Raw genomic sequence first — 20,073 nt, forward strand, 5'->3', positions numbered from 1 at the left:
AAACAAAAAGTGACTGGGTTTGCTGTGTTCCTTGAATTTGTCTAGTACTAGCACTAGATAATATTGACGATCTTCACGCTTGATCACAAACAACATGATGCTGTAATATTCAAACTGTTGGTGAAACGTTTTTAATCTCATGATTTACTCTGGAACAATTGTGTTGACATAGGTACTGATGGTGCAAAAGCAAAGGTGGCAGAAGTGCTGGCACCTTAACCCAAATCAAGGAGTAGCACCAAACTGTACTAGTTGGGCTTGTATTCACTACCCTACACTTGTATTAACAGTGCCAGTTCCAGTTAAGAATGTTCTGTCTTCAACAGTAAAAATGATTGATGTTAGTAAATCTTGAGCATTGAAATTGAATATTTTATAGTGGATGATGAAATTCAACCTACAAACATCACACATCTGTAGAGCAAAGGGAATGGGAAAAAGTTAAATCAGATACTGATAAAGAGGAAGTGGATGACATGGATGATAGACGTGAAAAATTAGCTAAAATGTAGCACAGAAAAGAAACGGTCAGAAATTATGAATGAGAAATTTAGGGACCTGGAGTCTGCTGGTGGCTTGATTTTGGGCTTTGCAGCCTCCAGAACTGTGAGAACTAAACGTCTGTTGTTTAAGCCACCCAGGCTGTGGTAGTTTGTTATAGTCCCTTGAGCTAACACATATTTTGGTACCAAGAAGTCGCAAATACCTAAATATGTGGACGTGGCCTCGGAACTGGATAGCAGGTAAAGGCTGAAAGAGATTGGAAGTGCATGCTAAAAAAAAGCAGAGATCACCATAAAGGCCTTTCAGCCCTTACCTATTCAAAGTGATTCTGCTGATGGCTCAGAAAGAAAAGACGCACACTGGAGAGAAAACCTCCATCTTTGTAGAGAATACAGAAATAATCATGAACAGATAGAAATATGGACGTTAAAGGCTATTCTGGTGAGGTCTCCAACAGAAATGAGGAACACGTTATCAGAAATTGGAGGAGACGCAGTTCTTATTATAAAGTGGCAAAGAACTCGACTGAACTGTGTTCTAGTGTTTTTTGGAAGGTAGACCTTGTGAGTGATGAAACTGAATATTCATCTGAGGAGATCTCTGAACAAAGTTTGGAAGAAGTAGCTTGGTTCCTCCTCACCGCTCACAGTGAAACACATCAGGAGAGAGAGAAATTGAAGACCAAATTGTTAAGCAAAAAGAAATCAGAACTTAGAGATTTGGAAACTTCTCAGCCTATCCATATTTGAAAGTGAGAAAGCTTGTTCTGAAGAAAACTCGAAGGGTGTAGCAGGTGTGCTATTAATTTAATTAGTCATCTCAGCAGAGGCCAGGAATAGAGGATTAAACCAGCAGGGACCCTGCCAGTTTGAACGAAAGGGGACAGAGAAAGCCAGGCAGAATGAGGGAAGGCTTTCAGAATTCTTGGATCCTACAGAATGGGAGCCTAGAGCAATTTGGCTGTGAATGTGTACTCCTCTTGAAGAAAAGGGAAGAAGGACCCCAAAGGTGATTCCGAGGTCATCGGGTCTGTGAATCCCACCACAGGCCCAGGGGGCCTCAGTTTCAAAGTGTGAGATTGTCGCCCTCACAGAGAGTCATGGTGTAGGTGGAGGCCCTACAGAGAGCTGCAGTGTGGGTGGCACCCCACCAAGCTGAAGGAGTGGGGCTGCCCCACCGAGCTGTGGGGATGATGTTGCCACCCCAGTGGGCCTGGAGGGCAAAGCATCACACTAAAGCGGGTTATTCTCGTACCTTAAGATCTAATGGGATTGGCCTTGCTAGGCTTTGGACTAGCTTGGAGACTGTCACCCCTTCCTTCTTTGCTATTTCTTCCTTTTGGAGTAGGGATGTCTATTCTATGCCAGTCCCAACATGGTATTTGGAAACACTTAACTTGTTTGGGTCACAGATTTACAGCTACAGAGGAATTTTGCCTCAGGATGAATAGTACCTCCTGTCTCACCCATATGTGATTTAGATGGTGTTTAGATCAGACTTTGGACTTTAAATTTTACAGTTGATGTTGGAATGAGTTAAGGCTTTTGAGGCTGTTGGGATAGAATGAATGTATTTTGCATACAATAAGGACACGAATTTTGGGTCCCAGGGGCAGAATGCTATGGACGTATATCCCCCCCACCAATTCTTATGTTGAAGCCCTACCCTTCAATGTATTTGGGGATAGGGCCTTTGGGAGGTAATTAGGGCATGGGAATGGAGCTTTCATAATGGGTTTAGTGCCCTTAAAAGAAAAGACACAAGAGAGACCCCTCTTTCTCTCTGCCACGTGAGGACGCAGTAAGAAGACAACCATCTGAAAAGTAGGAAGAGAGCTCTCACCAGGAGCTGAATATGGCACCTTGATCTTGGACTTCCAACCTTCAGAAACGTTAAGAAAGTACCGTCTGTTTTTCAAGCCACCAGGTCTAGGGCATTTTGTTAAAGCCGTCCAAGCTGATGAAGACACAGAGAATATATAAGATGGTCTAATATACATATATCCAGGGTTCTAGAAGTAGAGACAGGAGAGAATGAGTAGAAGTAACGTTTGAAAAAGATAATATGTTCTAGATGAGATGAAGAATGTGGATTATCAGTTAATGAAGCAAAATAGATCACATGGAGGATACATTTTTTTAACCTGAAACTAATCACACGTCAAGAAACTGGAGAACACAAAAGACAACAGACAGTCTTACAAAAAACAATCAGCAAGGAAACTGATCACCCACCATGAAAGGGTGTATTGATGGCATAATTTGAAAAAAACAGTAACAAAAGCCATATTCGATGGAATAAATACTCAAAGTTCTGAAAGGAAAAACTTTTCCTCTGGAACTGATTACCCTGTCACATTATAATTTCTAAAAGTTCACCAACAAGGGAACTGATAAAATATTTTTAATGTATGCATACAATGCAAAATTATAAATAATTAAAAAATTAAAGAACATCTAATATATCCATTTTTCTTAAAGTAAGAATGTTGAAAGAAGAAGCCAAAGGCAATATGATTTACATGACACCATATATAACCAAAAATATTGTTATTATACATAATTTTGATTATCTACAGCTCTGCTAAAAGCATAAACATTTTTATAAGATGGATATATACCAAGTTCTTGATGGTAGCTATCTTTCTCATTGTTGGTGAGAGGTGTAAAATGGGACAACCCTTACGGAAAACAATATGAAGTTTCCTCAAAAAATTACAAATATAACTACCATGTGATCCAGCAGTCCCACTTCTGGGTATGTATCCAAAAGAATTCAAAGCAGGATCTCAAAGAGATCTTTGCACACCCACATTCGTCGTAGCATTATCCAAAATACCCAAGACGTGAAGAAGCCCAAATGTCCATCAACAGATGAAGGGATAATGGGGGTCTAAAAACACAAGGAAATATTTCCTTCCTTGAAATAAAAGGAAACCATGTCTCATGCTACAACATGGATAAACCTCTAAGACATTATGCTAAGTGAAATAAGCCACTCATCAAAGGACATATCATAGCCACTCACATGAAGTATCTACAGTAGTTAAAATCATAGAAACATACAAAGGTGATTGTCAAGATCTCAGGGAGGAGGAGGGAGAATTAGGGAGTCTCTGGTGTCCCAACCCCCGCCTGGGTCCTGGGGAAGGAATCAGAACTCAGAACCGGGAGAAGAGGCCTTGGCCAGCAGGGAAGGGGGGGTGAGGCCCAGGGCGGGTCCACAAAGGATCAGAGCATCTGAGTGCATTAGGAGGAAGGGGCTTCAGAGGTGGGCCAGCACAGGCCGTGACGGGGGCTAAGCAGGCTGCGAGGGGGGGCAGTTCAGGGAGACAGCAGGGGTCTGCTCCCTGCCCCTCATTGTTTGCTCGTCTCACCCTTATGAGCGGGTCATTTCCCCTGCTCTGATGATTCAGTCTCTGCCGGCAACCACAGGACGGTGACTGAGGCCTCTACACTCCTCAGCATGGATCCCAGCTCCCACCCAGATCTGGGGCCACAGACACCTCTCCCCACCCCTGCTGCCCCTGTGAGCAAGCTGTTCTTGTGAAACACGGTCATAGTTTGTCAGGAGGAACTGTTTTCTATGGGAATACAAATCAGTCTTGATACCAATACACACACATGTCCAGCCATGGGTGGAAAGGGAAGGGACAGTAGTTCTGGGGTGTCGTTGCACACCCCTAGGCCCCTAAGGCCAGTCCCCACAGCCACAGCCAGATGGGTCCTCCTCCCTCAGCTGAACGAGATGCTGCTGCACAGAAATCCCACAAGTCCCACAAAGGGGCCCCACTGTCACTACCCTTATACACACCTGTAACAGGTGCCCCATGAACTTCCCCGCGCCCATTCCCCTTGTTGCATCCTCATTGGGATTAAGAGGTAGCTGCCTCAACCACGCTCCACATTGCAATCATCCCAGTGGGACTAGAGAACGCTCCCGCTATGACGAGGCAGACAGTCCTGTCCCCATGGCCAAGACTTTTCCTGTCTGGTCAGGCCACCCACACAGGAAACCCTGGATGAGCGGAGGGTCACCCCAGCGCCATCGCCTGGCCACTTCAGGGAAGCAGAGAGAAGCTCCATAAAGACAAGGGCCGTCTCCAGGCTCCGTCCTAGAAACTGGTTAGTGTCCAGAGGGCTGAGAGGCACAAAAGCAGCTCTCCCTCCCCAGACGGTTCAGGGATGCAGAAGATGCTACAGATGCCCCAGAAGGCCCCTAGCCAAGCAGGCTTTAGAGAAGGGGATGATGAGGGGGTCCCTGGGGAAAGTGAGAGCTGTGCGTTCCCAGGGGCAGCCTGAGGAGTCCTTGTCTATGTGGAGGAAAGGTTTGGTCACCTGTAGATCCATAGCTCCTGTGACCTCCCTCACCCTTCCTTCCTCTCAGGATCGCTCTCTGTGGAGCAGCTCCACACGAACAAGATGACAGTGGCCTGAGAGCATTTCCCACCAAAACTATCTTTATTCACCATTTTCATACATCACTCCAAAGGTCCTGCCCACACCCACCTCCCCCACCTCCCTAACCCCCCACAATCCCACTCCCCCTCCCCGCCCTGGTGGTCCTGCCCTCCCTCCCTTCCCCCCACATCCTCCAGGATCAGCACTGGGGTGAGGAGGAGCCCCTAGGCTCCCCTGGGGGCCGCCCTGGGGGGCTCGCCCTGGAGGGCCGGCCCGGCTGTTCCCTACTAGCTGCAGCGCTTCCTCTTCCTGTTCCTCCTCTTCCCTGTGACAAACGGGTCACGCTTTCTCTTTCTCGGCTGTGAGGGGCGAGCCAGCCCCAGAGCCAAGGCTGGCCTCGCAGAGACCCCGTGGGCAGCCCCGGGGATGGGCAGCTTCTCAGCAGCGGCTGGGCGCCCACACAGAGCCCGCTTCTTCGACTTGGGAGCGGCTGGTGGAGCTGGACTGAGGCCCCTTCTCTGAGGGGAGGGGGCCTGGGGAGCACTCTGGGCCCCCCAACCTCCAGGGGAGGCAAGGCCTGAGGCAGGGGCACGACTCTGGGACAGCCGGCAAGGCGGCAGGCCCTGCGGAGAGGCCAAGAGGGAGGCCAGGCTGGGGCGCTCCTCCTTGTCCTTACCGGCCGCGTCCCTGGGCCTTCGGGCCTCCCGAACAGGAGGCGCCACTCTGAGAACAGACGCATCCCTGGGTCCCAGTCGAGGGCCAGTGCGCCTTTTACCCTGGGGAGGGGAGGGCCGCCCAGCCCGGGATGGAGAGACCTCCTGACGTCCTGGAGAGGGAACAAAGACTTTGGGCCCGAACGGGCCAGTGTCTGTTCGGATGGGCCTATGAAGAGCCTCAACATCAATCTCTGGTGGGCAGGCTTCATCACTGACCCCTCGACGGCGGTCCTGGTCGTGCCTCTGGGCACCTTGGCCGGCGTGGGACTCAGATGGACTTGAGCCCATTCCGGGTGCACTGTGGCTCGGGGCTGCCGGCCCACCCTCGTCCTTTTTCAAGGCCAGGAGTCGTTTCTGCACCAGCTGGTAGGAGGGAGGAGGACAGTGACGGCTCCACGCGCACGTGTGAGAGGAGGAGCACTGGGCAGTGGGACAATGGCCCTGGGGGGGAGGAGGGGACGGGTGACCCCAGGACTAGACTCCAAATCCAGACACGGTGGCATTCCTGCCATCCTCCTGCACCTTATTCCCAGCTGTGTGTCCTTCCCTGCGCTCCCGGCTCCCCATCCTCTCCTTCCTATCACCCTGCGCTGCACCCACCCCAGAGAGGGCCCTTCCCCATGCCAGGCCTCCGAGGCAGGGAAGGGATGGACAGAGCCATGTGGGCCTCCTGCTCTGGGGCCCTACCTCTCCCCTGCTCACTGGGGTCCCTCCGTGCCCTGGTCTTCCTGGGTGTCCCTTGTCTCCCCTGTTCTACCTGCGATCCCTCCCTCCTCTGGCTCCCCTGGGCCACCTGGTTTCCCCTGTCCCCTGGATCACCTGGGGTCCCCACTCCCCTGGGGTCCCCTGGCTCCCTAAGTGTCCCTCTCCCTCCCCTGGCTCACTTCTTCAGGGGTGAGTCCTTCCTCCTGCTTCGGCTCCTCAGCAAGGGCCGAGACATCCAGCTGTGGGTCTGGGGAAAACAATTCTGCCGGGAATCGAGGGTGAATGACTGCCTCCACCTCGGACAGAAAGAAGAGGCTGTGAGCATCCTTGGCCAGGAGTGGCCTGTGACACAAGAAGACCAGGAGGGAAAGTGAAAAGCAGAGACCCACCCCCACTCTCCTCCACAAGGCGGGGATGGTCAGCACACACACACACACACACACAGGCACATACACAGTCACACAGAAAAGAGCACATATACAGATGCACATACACAGACACACAAAGGCATACACACAGACACAAACATATACACACATACATCTGCGTAAACCTCCCCTAACACCAGGCTCAGGAACAAGGAGCTGAGCTTAAGTCCCATCGGCCTGAGCAGAACCCAGATCTTGGGTGCTGAGAGTTCCATGCCCTGGCATCTTGTAGACCCCAGGCTCCAGGCCCAGCCTACCTTGGTGACAGAGTGTTCCCGGGAACGCAGCTCGTCAGTGTAGCTCAAGAGACACGGGTCCAAGTAGGTGTCGTCCTCTTCCTGCTTCAGCTCATTTCCGGCCTTTCCACATTCTGCATGTGACTTGCTTGGGGCTGAGTGGACGGGCCCCACCAGCGCCTCCATCCTGTCCACATCCTCCCTCACAGCCTCAGGGGGAATCTCCTTGGGCGCCTTGGGCTCCGGGTTCCGCTGGGATCTGTGTGGCTTCGGGTGCGAGGTCTGGGCCCTGGGGCCGGACATCCTGGGAGCACAGGCTGAGGCAGAGCAGGAGGAAGGGAAGGAAGGTGAGGGACTCCCGGTCCACCTCCTGACCACCGAGCGCACGTTGGTGAGGGCATTGTTTGGGGGACGTTGATGTGGGTGTGGGAGGGGTCAGGACCATCTGAAGCCTCATGCACAGTTGGAGAGGGGAGGTTAGGGGGTCATCTAAGAGAGTCACAAGTAAGGAAGTGGGGAACCTCCAATTTTCTAGGGGTCTCCCCATCAAGCCCACTTCTTAGGCAGACTTAGTGTGGGGTCCTTTGAAAGGGAGGTGTGAGAGGAGTTACAAAACTGACCAAGTCAATAGCCCGTAGTGACAAAGGGCAGCTGAGACCCCCCCCCCACCCCCCGCCTCGGTGGCTGTTTTGGTTGAAAGACCAATGCCCCTGTCTTGAAAGAAAAGGATCCACATGGGGACGGTGGCCAACCCTAGGCCCCTGTTACCTGTGCCTTCAGCTCCAGTGGGAACCTGGGTGCCTGGCTGAAGGCCCACTTTCGGGGCTGGGGGCCCCCGAGGATCCAGCTTCGGTGGGTCCTGCGCGCACTGCATCCACTGCAAATTCTGAATGTGCATATCCTCCTCGGCTGCAAATTCCATGAACCTGGGGGGTGACGGAGGCACAGGCCACCCTGAGAAAAACGCCTGGGTTCTGGAGCCCAACAAAGGCAGCCAAGAATGAGGCACTGGGAGAGGATGTGCCTTGGGGCCGTCAAGGCCCTGTGAGGTGCTGTCCACAGGAGAGAGCTGCTCCTGGAAGTGATAACAAGATCTGGGACCCTTCCTGCCTCACCAGCACTGCAGGGCATTCAACAGCATAGACCCAGGTCGCTGAATTGAACCAGGTCAACGGGACACATGGCTGACCCAGGGGGCACCCTCCTCATGCCCCCGTCCCCATCCAGGACCACATGAAGGGCTGCCAGCCAGAGGCTGGAACAGGCATGTGCTCCCCACAGGGGTCCTTGCCCGAATCCAGGACCCTGGGCTAGGACTGAGAGTCCTGCAACATAGACCTGGAGACAGGGCCCAGGAGAGGCTGGACAATGTGGATGCTGAGCTTAGAGGAGAGGCCTTCCCTTCCTCTGAGAGGCGCTCGTTTGTTTGGTTTTGTTTCTTAAACCAAGGGGATTACCATGGAGCAAACACTGGAAGGGCCGGAGACCCTTGGGCCGACAACAGCTGACTTCCCCAGCCTCTTCAGGGATGCCAGGGTACCCACTCAGGGCACTCTTCATGAGGAGAGGTGGTCCCAAATCTATGTTAGTGGCCGCCAGCCACCCACCACTAAGGAAGCAGCAGGCTGGCGGGTGGAGCTCTTTCCCCGGCCCAGCCCATATGGCCGGAGTGGGACCCCTACTGGACTCACAGCTTCACCCTGCCCCGTCCTGAGACCTTCATGTCAAGGTAAGGGTAGGTCAAAATCAGGGGAGGGCAGAGCTCCTGGTGGAGGAAGGACAGAAGTCTCAAACTGTCAAGGTGAGGGATGGGTTTCTGGGGGACAGCAGGGACCCTGGGCTGCGGGGACCCTGTGCTGGGTGACAGCCCTTCTCCTCTGTCCTCTCTGATGCGCACCCCCACGGCCAGACCCTGCCCTCACCCACTCGCCTCACCCTCCACGCAGCCCCTGGGCCCAGGACGCTGACTCACTTTTGCGCCGTCTCGTAGTAGATCTTCCGGTCAAACTTGCTCAGGCGCCGCCATTCCTGCACGGCCCTCCACAGTCCCTCCTCCAGCAGCATGGTGGGATTCAGGCGGGCCACGGATCGAAGCACTGGGCTGTAAGCCCTCGGGGTCAGTCTCCGGGCCCAGCCCAGCCCCCACCTGCCTGACCCCACCCGCCCATGTGGACCACACATCACTCAACCCAGAATGACTGAGCAACAGGAGGGTGAGAGGCGGGCGTCTGGGAGGGCAAAGACAAGCCTTCCCGGCCACTGCTGTCACCGCCTCACACTCACTCAAGGATGACCATCCACTCCCAGGCTAGAGCTGGCACATTGTGCCTTGGGGAGCTCTTTTCCTCCTCAAGGCTGCATTTTCATAATAAAAATCACTATCATCAATGAGGCATGGCAAGTGCCAAGCAATCTGCTCACACTTCATAGATTAGTCCAAGGCGTCTTCTGCACAGTCCTCTGAGTGAAGTGTAATTGTCCCCTTTTTACGAGGGACCGGAAGTTTAGGATGGAAATGCCTGCCAGGCTCACAACTCTAGTGGGAGAGAGCCCACGCCCTTAGGAGAGCTCTACCATCACCCTGTTCCTAGTGGAATTCTCCACAACGAAGTGGAGGCATGCATAAAGCGCTCTCCTGGGCCCCGCGCTCCTCCCCCTCCTCTGAAGTGACCTCCCCTGGCCATGTACGCTCAAGTCCTGTATGAAGGACACGGCACCACAGGAGAGTGCGGCATCCGCTCCTCGGCTCCTCACCTTACACCACGACCCTCTCTGACTGCAAGTCTTCAGTCCATATTACCATGAGAATCATGGAAGAGCAAGCTGGCCAGACTCACACGGTGGTGGGGCCAGTTGAGATAGGGCACATGTCAGTCCTGATGTCACGGACTGGCAGGCCCACCCATGTGACCGACAGTGTGCCTTCTCATAGCATGGACATCGCCCTCACACCTTCCTTCCAGTATCCCTAGAAACCTAACGTGCGAGTCCATCCCCAGTTCCTCTTTATCTAAAAGCTCCCATAAGCTCAGGACCCCCTGAGCGTTCACTCACATGAGAAAGCAGGAAAAAGCTTCTGCATCAGGACTCAGGCAAAAGTGTCTCCGGGCCAGGGGCTTGACGTGCTGCCAACGTAGGAAGTTACTGTACTCTCTCTGGGGGTTGGAGGAGCCATCCTGCGAGGCGTTGGACTGGTTGGTGGCCAGGCGGCCCTCCCTGGAAGTGCCATGTGGCCATGGCCCAGAGTTCACTGGGCGAATGAGAGGGGCCAGCTGGGCAGCTGGTGGTGGAGCTTGAGGAGGAAAGCCTGGGGTCCGGCCTCCCTTGCCAGCCTGACTAACTCCAACAGCTGAAGCAGTCACAACGGTCCCCATCACAGGGGTTGCTACGAATACGGGTGCAGGACATGAAGCACTCCTGCTGAGGGCCCCTGCCGCGCTCCAGTTGAGGGGGGCCTGAGTAACGACAAAGGTCTGAGTCTGGGGGACCTCCACTGTCCTCCCTTGTGACCTGACTTGAACAGTGAGGTTGCAAGCCCCAGGGGCACTGGGGCCACGGCCACCATTAGCCACCAAAGGCGTCCTGGGGAAAGCTGGCAACAGCAGGCTGCTGCCAGGAGGGAATGCTGGCGTGATGGGACGTGGCAGGTGCTGCTGCCAGGGTGGCCGGTGCTGGGCGCCAGGAAGGGGTGGAGGGAAGGGCACTGCCGTGAAAGTAGACAAGGAGGCCCCGGGGGTCATGGTCATATCCGTTCCCAGCACTGCAGATGCTGTGGAGGCAAAGGAAAGGAGTGAATGCAGGAGGAGAATGGGCACGTGGCACTGAGGCTTTCTGTGGCATCAGAGTGTAAATCTCCACAGGGGAGGGACACTTGGACAAGGGAAACTGTGCAGCGTGCAAATGTCTTCCAGTGATTTTCATGCCCTGACCTCCAGTTGAGAATTATTCCACTGGTGACCCCGCGCCCATCCACCAAGATCCCTGACCCCTGTCTGCCGAGAAGAAATCGCCTCAGCAAGCACTGACTTGGAGAGCCTCCCTAAGGCACCCCCTGGCACCTAAGCCTCACAGGCTGTCTCCCAAGACCTGGAACTGTGTGGACATCCGCTCTGTGAGAAATGCCCCTCAGCCGGCGTACTAGCAGGTAGGGACCTTCTCCAAAGTAAGTTCTAGGCACCCAAAGGCCCTTTGTGGACAGGTATTGTGTAAAATATTAGGGCCCCACCTCCTCCTCAGTCCTCCTTTTCCTGATGCTCAGTAGAAATCCCCTCTTTCTTTCCTAGCCTCACAAAACAAAACAAAATGCTGGAAAATATCTCTCTAATGGAATCCCGATACAAACCCAGAACAATGGCCCAGAATGCACCTGCATCTCAGAACAACCCACAGCAGACACGTAACATGGGCCAGGTCCTGCCACCCCCTCCCCAGTGCCCAGAGTCACTGTCATCACTCAGGAGTTCTGTTCCTAGGAGGCGGGGGTGGGGGGAGTGGTGTGTGAGAAGTAGGCACGTGTCCCTTAGATTCTGTCATTTCACAGCCAGTGATGGCTGCAGAGGATTAAACAAGGGCCAGGGAATTGTCATGTTACATTGGTCATGGGAGTACAGACCGCCTGTGGTCCTTCCCCCTCCAGCTCCCAATAACGGAAAGACAATCTGAGAAGCAGGCATAAGCCAGTTGCCATGGCGATCAAGTGTCTGGATCACATCCCTGTTCAGGAGAACAAGGTACACACCACGGTGCACCTAATTAACCGGAACAGGTGTCATAGGACGTTTAATAATAACACAGAAGATCGTCTTCCTGCCCCTGGGCTACACTCCTTCCCCCTTTAAAAGAGGAAGCAGCCTTCACAGACATTCCACCCGAAACAACCCCACTCCACATCTGTCCCCTGTCCATGAAGGAGTGACAGGAAATATGAACAAACTCTTCCTCTCAAGGCAGCCTGAGGGTCCACCATGAGATACTGGACGAGATGAAGTAGGTCTGAAGTACTGCGATTCCACAAAAGGAAGAACAATTCAGAGCAACTCAGGAACCTGAGCCCTCTCTTGGCTGAAGTTACACGGTTGCCCATCCCCTGTGGAATCCAAAGCAACAGTTGCCTGAACTGAGAAGTGAGCTCTGGGCTGGGAGGAGTGGACGAGGTGTGGGCTGCGGCAGTTCGAGTAACCTCCGGCCTAGCTCTCGGAGAGGACACTTCACTGCAGGCGTGGCCACACACAGCCCCACTGAATAGTTTTCTCACCAAGACCATCTCTCCCCACGGCCCCCTGAGACACAGTATGCTCCTGTTCAAATCCCTTAGAAAGATACGGTGAGGCAAGCTTCAGGCGCCTCAGGAACACAAGACAGGTCTAGGCTTTCCTCATGACCCTCCCTGTGTCACCACCAGGACATCACACACATCCTTACACACACGTTTCAAAGTGGCTGGTCTCCCTTCTAGAAAGAATCAACCTGCCTGCTGCCATCCTTTCTCCATAGCCAGGGCGATTCCTCTTGATCCACCTCCAATGACCCCTCCTCCCCAGTGCAGTCTCAGGTTTCTTCAGGCTCCCCAGTCTCCCAGGTGAAATGTCCTTGTGTGTCCAGGGCTCTCTTCTCCCTCTACTTCAGTCCAACTGTGTGCCCACAGTGAAGTGTCACGTGTGAACCCGAAGGATGGGAGGGATGGCAGGGTCTCTGAGAACACACCCCCAGCCTATAGGCTTACCTCCTTCTGAAGCCATCCTGCAGGCTTGGGCACGGACTACTGCTGCCTGGTAGCCTCCATGAGAAAAGTCAAGACCAGGACCCAGAGAGTGACCTGCTTCAGCAGACGCTCAGGATCCAAGTGAAGGAGGGGCAGGTTTGAATCATAAAAGTAGAATGTGGCTGAAACGTTCTGCAGTGGGGGAGGGGCAGAGGGCACGTGGGTCTGGGTAGGGTGGGGGTGGGGAGACATTCCACGAGGGCTCTGGCAGGTAGGCAAGAACCGGAAGTTCCTTCCACCTCACACAGTGGCAACACAATTGGCGTGGGCCTCTTTATGCAGTTTATAGACTGTTTTCTTGATTCACGGCACCGAGGTTGGACTTGACGGTCCCTTCCTTTCACTTCTTTTTCCATCAACCTAGTTTTGTGTCCCTCAACACACTCTGCTTCCTACCTGGCTCTTGACTTACTTCAACAGAGACTAGACTTCCTGAACAAAATTCAGAACTGTTAGTCTGATAAACACTTGGGTATTTATGGCCACATGGAACTGAGTATTTGCAATTAGGATTGTCTCAGCAGATCCAGTGTCTTTGACTGCTGTATGTACATCACTCCTAAGGGAGTGGTCCTTGTGCTCCAACCAACATCCAGCAGGACCAGCCTTACTAATGTTCCTTTGTGCTGGAAAGCCCTCGTCCATGAAAAAACCATCATGCAGCCCCCATGTCCAAGACCAGAATTCACTAAATGTCTTTCTCATAGTATTCCATGGTTGTAAAAGATTTAGTTTTGTACCTTTTAAATGATTTTAGTATAATATTTTAAGCGAGCCACACCTTCTCATGGTTCAAAATTAAATTGTGCAAAATGGAATATGCAGTGGCGAGTCCTCCTCCCACCTCTTTCCCCTGTCAACCCAATCCTCTTTCCCGGAGGAAACCAGTGTTATCTCTTTCACTAAAATCTTCCCAGAGATACGTCATGCAACTAAAAGCGAAGGCAATCTGTTTTCAGTTTTTAAAATGCCTTCATTTTTTTTCTAGTTGAAAATTCATATATGTTCCAATATATCTGAGGATATTTCCAATGATTGTCTTTGTACGGGTATCGTGGCTCCTCTGTTTCTGCACTAGATTCCCAGAACAAGAATTTCTAGTCTCTTAAAATTCAAAGCACCTGAAAGAATAGGGTGGCTCGATCTAGTAAAGAAAAGTAACAAATGCCTAACTGAATTTGACTTTTGAATTTCACATAAACAATGAATTCATTTTTAGTACAACTTTGTCCCATGCAACATTTTGGACATAGTTTTACTGCAAATTATTTCCCTGTTCATCTGAAATTTACATTTAACTCGAAATCTGTATTTTATCTGGCAACACTACCAAAAATTCAGAACATACTAAGCTATTCTCAGTTACTCATCCTTATGACAAAGAGAACTTGGAGTGACGAGACTCAAGTGTGCACCTTGGCTCCAACAGAAAACACAACTGTAAACATCCACAAAATCTGCAGGCTCTTTGGATGAAATGGATTTGGAAGAGTCATCATATAGCACTGAACATCTTGGCTTAGTAGCGGTAAGGACAGAAGTAAGGAACAAGAAGGCAGAAAATCTTCTTCTCTTTCCTTATGTTAAAGGGACTAAACACCCTAGAGCCCTGGTTTTTCTAGGTGTTAAAAGTCCACTACCCATGAGATGGATGTGCACCTTGACACAGTGCCAAGAGTTTATCCACCAGTGTCCAATCCCCAGACAAGCCCACTTCCATCGAAATCCTAGCCTGCAAGCCCTGCTTACAAGTTTGTTCATTTCCTGTCTGCATTACATACACTTGCTCTTTACAATCTAGGCTCATCATTGCATATGGCCCCATCTGCATGGGAATCATGGTAGCATTCCTTTTACAAAACTTGTTTGATTATGATTTTCATATTGAGAATCCATGTCAGTCAGTTTACCACTATCAAAATGATATGAAAGAGTATTCGTGTTTTGTGTTGTGAGAAGAGAGGACTGTTAGGAAACTTGTCAAGGGAGATGAAGGCTGAAAACCTCAGAGGATGGCAACCAAATCACTTGGGAGACGAGATTCTCTCACTGCTGTAGCTGCAGTAGAACTCCAACTGATTGTGGGGTGTTGGGGAAGGAAACAGAGGTTTAGAAGGACTGTTCCACAGTGTGAAAAAGACTCCTGTTGGTGCTTAAGAAGTTCCTTGCCCCTTGTCAGGAAAAACTGACTCCGAAGAAGATGAGAAGATAAGGTGAGAATATTTCAAGCAACATCATGGTGAACTTTACATCTAAAGAAACTCCTGTCGGGGGCTGAAAAAAATAAACAGTTTGGGAATATCGCTCAGTACTGGAGCTTTTACAATGAAGGAAAACGCATATGATTTTCACCCAATAACTTCATACTAGAGGGATGGTGAGGCAAAATATTGTACCCAGGCACTCGAGAAAGGCAGGCTTCCTTGTTGCTTCCTCCCTTTGTTCAGTCATTCAACCAATTATTTACAAGAATCTCACTCATAATTCTGATACAGGATTTGAAGGACTCTTCTCAAGGCCACTGATACAAAAATTGCACTGTGCAAAAATTAGCCAGTCCCAATTCTGCAATCACTTTTGTAATACTTCAAAATCCCACACCCCAGAGACAGAGATCATCAAATTAGCCCAAATGTAATTTGGGAAGAGCAGTCACAGAAGGGAGTATCTAAAAGTCCTTTGGATCATGATCTCTGACTATTCCTGCACAGAGGCTGCCGGCAGGCATTGACTACTGAGAAAAAACAACTCTGGACATGCATCACAAGCCTCAGAAGACAGTTCATCTTCCACTCAATCACGAAACATTAAAGAAATGAAGAGATACCATGTTTGTGTCTGGTGGAGTTTTCAAGTCTGTGCACTTGGAGGCGCTTAGTGCTGTTAGATGTGAGGGGTCTTCAGAGGCATCCTGTTGAGTGAGAAATGCTCTAATCTTGCAATTGACCAGAAAGAGGATCTGATGATTGAAGTTTCTTTGGGAAGTATTACAAAGTTAGGGCAGTAAGTTGATCCCGCTACTATTTTTGTTGTTGTTGTTGTTTTTAATGCCAACTGAAAGTCTGCAAGATATTACAAAAAAGGAGGGAGGGAAAGTAAAATTGTTCCCATACTACCTGCTGTGTTGAAATTGGCCCAGATTGTCCACTCTCTCTCAAAGTTATTAAAAAAAAAAAAAAAAAGTACAAAGGAAACACCTGTGAATCAACATTTATTGAAAAACCTCCATGTATTAAATACACTGAGAAAAAATATTCTAGTAGAGTAAATGCGTTTGGAAAAACTCTAGGAACGGAGTCAGGAGACAGTATCTTAAGAGTGTTTCCCAGGTCTGAATTCTTTGCTAGAATTGTTTAACGGAAACTTCAGGCTTGCTAGGAAAAAGGACCTACTGTTTTTTGAAAGGCATAAACAAGAACCAAGGAACTGCAGTCCAAAGGGCATGAAAGCACTTGCCCCAATTGGAGGCTACTGTGCTTAGAGCAGAGCTCTCCAGAACTCTTTGTAGCTAAGTGCATGGGTTTCACGTGTGCAATAGAAAACTCACGAGTGCACATCTCACAAGAGCTGGTTTTAAGAAGAGACCATCACGAGAGTTCCCGGCGAGGAGCGTCGCCAGAGACGCTCCGCAGCGTGCCCGACACTCCACCTCGCTCCTCTCTGGCAGAGAGCTGCCAGAGCAGGTCCCCGCGCGCCCCGCGCCTGCACGCCTGCGCACGCTCACTAGGGCGGGGCTCTCGGGCACGCGGACCGCCGTCCTCCAACTGCTCCTGGCGTCAGTTGGGGCAGTCGGCTCCGGAAGACAGGAGCGCATGCGCGAGCGTGGAGGGTGGGGCCCCAAGGGCCGTCCGGCGGGGGAGGGGCCTGTCATGGCGGCCTCGAGAGTCAATTCCAGGAACCCTGAGGTAAGGGGTACGGGGACTTTTGACCCCTCAGGTGTCACCGCTCTGCGCTGTTGTTCACCCTGTGGGTTATTTGTGCCCTTGTCCGTGTAAGGAGACTCCCCACAATGTGGATTCACGCCCCCATAGAGCTCGATTCCCTTGAGGGGTTTACCCCAGGGTTATTGGCCCCACTGGAGAGCCGGCTGCATGAAGTGTTCAGTGAATGCGAGGCCTACAGTGGGGGGGAAATAGTGTGTGTGAGCTATTAAACAGGTGCCGTTCTAGGCTGCGCGTTCTGAAGAGTACAAAAGCTAGAGGGACGTTCCTGCGAGTTGAAAACCCTCATCTGGTTCCAAAGGTGTAGCTCAGGTGATTGGAAAATGAGTGAAGAGCGAAGGAACACACTCATGGTTTCACTAGTGTCTTCCTTCTTATCATAAAAACATCAATCACCACTTATGTCCAAACTGCATTCTTTTGTCAGTGATGGGAGCAACTTTGCTGAATGTGGTAATAAACATGTATTTGTAGTCTGATGTCACATCATGATTGATTTGCAAGCATAGATGGGGTCTGTACATATTTAATTGGTTGGTGGGAATCTGATATGTAGTCAAATGTGTGGGTTGGTTTTGTCTGTGGATGTTTGTGTCTGAAGGGAGGTCGTGCCTGTGTTTTTGTGAGAGCGTGTAAGAGTGAGTGTTGTACTTGGAGGGTGTTGAGATGTGACGCAGGCATACTCAAGGAGTTGGTGGTTAGGTGTTTGTAATTTGGTGTTTGGGGAATATGTTTACATGTGTTTTTTTCACCCATGAATTTGGGGATTTATGTGTGTCTAATGGTGGATTTGGAAGGATTATCTGCATATGCATAAGGGCAATGTCAGGAAAAGTAGTGGTGTATATTACTTTGGGTGTCCAGTCTGTTTATTTTGTATATTTGGGGAATGTAGGATGATCATTTGTGTATTCAGGGCATGTTGTATGGTTATGGGGTGTTTGGGTGTGTGCATTTTCAGGAGCTGTCTATGTATATTTGGATGTGTAGAGGGCAAGTCTGTGGCTATTTTATGGGACTGGTGGATGTTGTATATGTAGGTATGTTGTGTTTGTATGATTCTGTATTCTGCAAGATGGCAGAGTTAGTTCTGTGTAAGAGGTTGGGAATGTGGGGTTATATATATGCCAGTAGTGTGGTACTGTATGTGTATTTGGAACAAAGGGCATATAGGATGATATTATTGCATATTTGTAGTGTTCTGGGTAATTGTGGTTGCATTTGGGACTTGTGGAGAGTTATGTGTTAAATGAGTTTGTGTGTGTATTCAAGGGGCATGGCCACTTGGAGGAATATTTGCTGAGGCTGTGCATTTGTAATTTTCAGTAGGAGCCTCTGAAGCTTATGTATTTTGGGAAGTGAGTATATGTGTATCTGATAAAGAGGTGGGGTTCTATGTTTCTACAGGGAAGTTGGACAATTGCATTTCTATGTATTAGAAATATGTGATACGGGTATTTGTGAGTACTTGCATATGTGTGAGCTGGCTCCTAATAGCTAGGGATAATTTGATATATGGAAGTTTCATAAATGGTTTGCTGGAGACACTTCCATGTATCTTACTTGTGTATTCTAATCTGTGTGTGTGTCCATCATCAGGTTCATGCATTATCAAAGTTTGTTCATAAGGTATGGAATTGTTAGGAGTATTCAAAGTGTATTTCTTTGGAGAATGCTAGGGTGTTTATACATGTGTTTGGTAGGAGTAAGAGGTGGTCTGTCTATATATTCGGGGTGAGGGTAGAAATATATATATATATAAACACCCCCACACATATACAGTTTATATGTTGGGGTAGTGGCGGGGAGCTTGTGCTCTGGAGAGGTAGCATAATGTATAGTGTTTGGGAGGGGATCTGTATGTTCAGGGCTTGGGAATATTTGCATGTGTGTGTCCATAGGTGTGTGAGAATTGTGTATGTATAATAGTAAGACTGCAGAGGTTATGAGTGTGTCTGAGCATTTGGGGTGTACACTCATGAGTAGTTTGTGGGTGTGTGTATTTGTGATTTGTGAGTATAGCAGGAGGCTTAGAGTCCTCTATGGGTCTATTTCAACATGTAATGCCTGAAGAATTGAGTGGTGTTGCTTGTATGTGTTCTCAGTATTAGTGAGGTGGACTTATATGTACCGTTGACCCTTGAACTACACACGTTTGAACCACACGGGTCCACTTATAGTGGATTTTTTTTCCAGTAAATACTACAGGACTACTACACGATCCATGGATGCAGAACCACTGCATGGAGGGTTGGCGCCCTAACCCCCAAGTTGTTCAAGGGTCAGCTGTATTTGATAAGTATAGGTTATTTGTGGCTGTGTGTGTTTTTGAGTTCCTGGGGCTTCTGGGGTATGTATTCTGGGGGATGTGAGAGTTTAGTTTGTGTGTTTGGAAACCAGTAGACGGTGTAGGTTATGTGTGTGTGCAGGAATCCTGGAGTATATGTATTTTAGGGCTGTGGGACTGCATATGGGTCTTTTTTGGGTTGCACGTGAGACAGTTGTGTACTTGGTGAGCCTGTGTGTTTAGGTACTCAGTGTGTACATCTGGATGGCATATTGGTTGCACGTGTTTGTTTTCAGGCCCATGTTGTGCGTGTATATATAGTTGTGAGAGTGGAATGTGAATATTCAGGGTGAGCAAGGTTTCGTCTGTAAAAATTTAGATAGTAAGAGGTGGTCTGTTTGTGTATTTATTCAGGGTGAGGGTAGAAATGTATGTGTGTGTTCAGGATATATATATATATATGTATGTATATGTACAAACACATATGTATATGTGGTATCCTTTTGGTTCTATATCTGTGGTGGGAGTTGAGGGGTCTACTTGGGGTGTAAGTGGATTGTGTGCACAAATTCATAGGAAAAGGTATGGGATGTGCTGGAACTGGTTCATACTATCTTGGGATAGTCAATGGTGCATATCTCTTCCCAGCTCTGTGTTCAGTGATGTCAGGTGGGTAGCTTGAAATTGGTCATGCTGGGAATATTTATACCATGTAGATAGCATAAGTGAAGTCTTTCCCACCTTTCTCAGAGAGTTTTTTAGCGCTTCCCAGCAGACCACTGATGTGCGTGTTTGGATGTATGTATGTATGAAGCAAGAATATTTGGGCATCGGTGGATACGTATGGGACACCCATGTGAATTGTGAGTGGGGCACCTGGGGCTATGGGCCCCTGTATATGTGCATTGACCCTGGTAATTGTGAATCATTGCATTGCTCCTATCAGGTTGGTCTGTTCTTTAGGGCCAAAGAATCCCCATAAATGTTGTAGATTCCCAGTAGAAATCATGCAGATGGATACAGGGGTGTCTGTACCTTAGGCAGGTGGACACTCCTTCAGCATTTGGGTGGTCCTAGCATCTGTGTCCCTAGAAG

At 49.8% G+C, this 20,073-nt stretch overlaps 1 protein-coding gene across 1 annotated transcript in view; it reads right to left on the bottom strand.

The window, feature by feature from the left end:
* Positions 1–1,569: 1,569 nt before the first annotated feature.
* Positions 1,570–20,073, bottom strand: part of LOC309661495 (uncharacterized protein) — a gene marked incomplete at its 3' end in the record, with an annotated part of 166,966 nt that continues 148,462 nt past the window's right edge. The window contains exons 2-3 of the mRNA XM_082463182.1: positions 10,505–10,758; positions 1,570–1,716 (exon numbers count right to left, since the gene is read on the bottom strand). Coding sequence (XP_082319308.1) covers positions 1,570–1,716; positions 10,505–10,758 — 401 coding nt within the window. The remainder of the gene's footprint in view (positions 1,717–10,504; positions 10,759–20,073) is intronic.

Source organism: Balaenoptera physalus (assembly GCF_965194825.1).
Source record: "Balaenoptera physalus genome assembly, chromosome: 5".
NCBI classification, from domain to species: domain Eukaryota; kingdom Metazoa; phylum Chordata; class Mammalia; order Artiodactyla; family Balaenopteridae; genus Balaenoptera; species Balaenoptera physalus.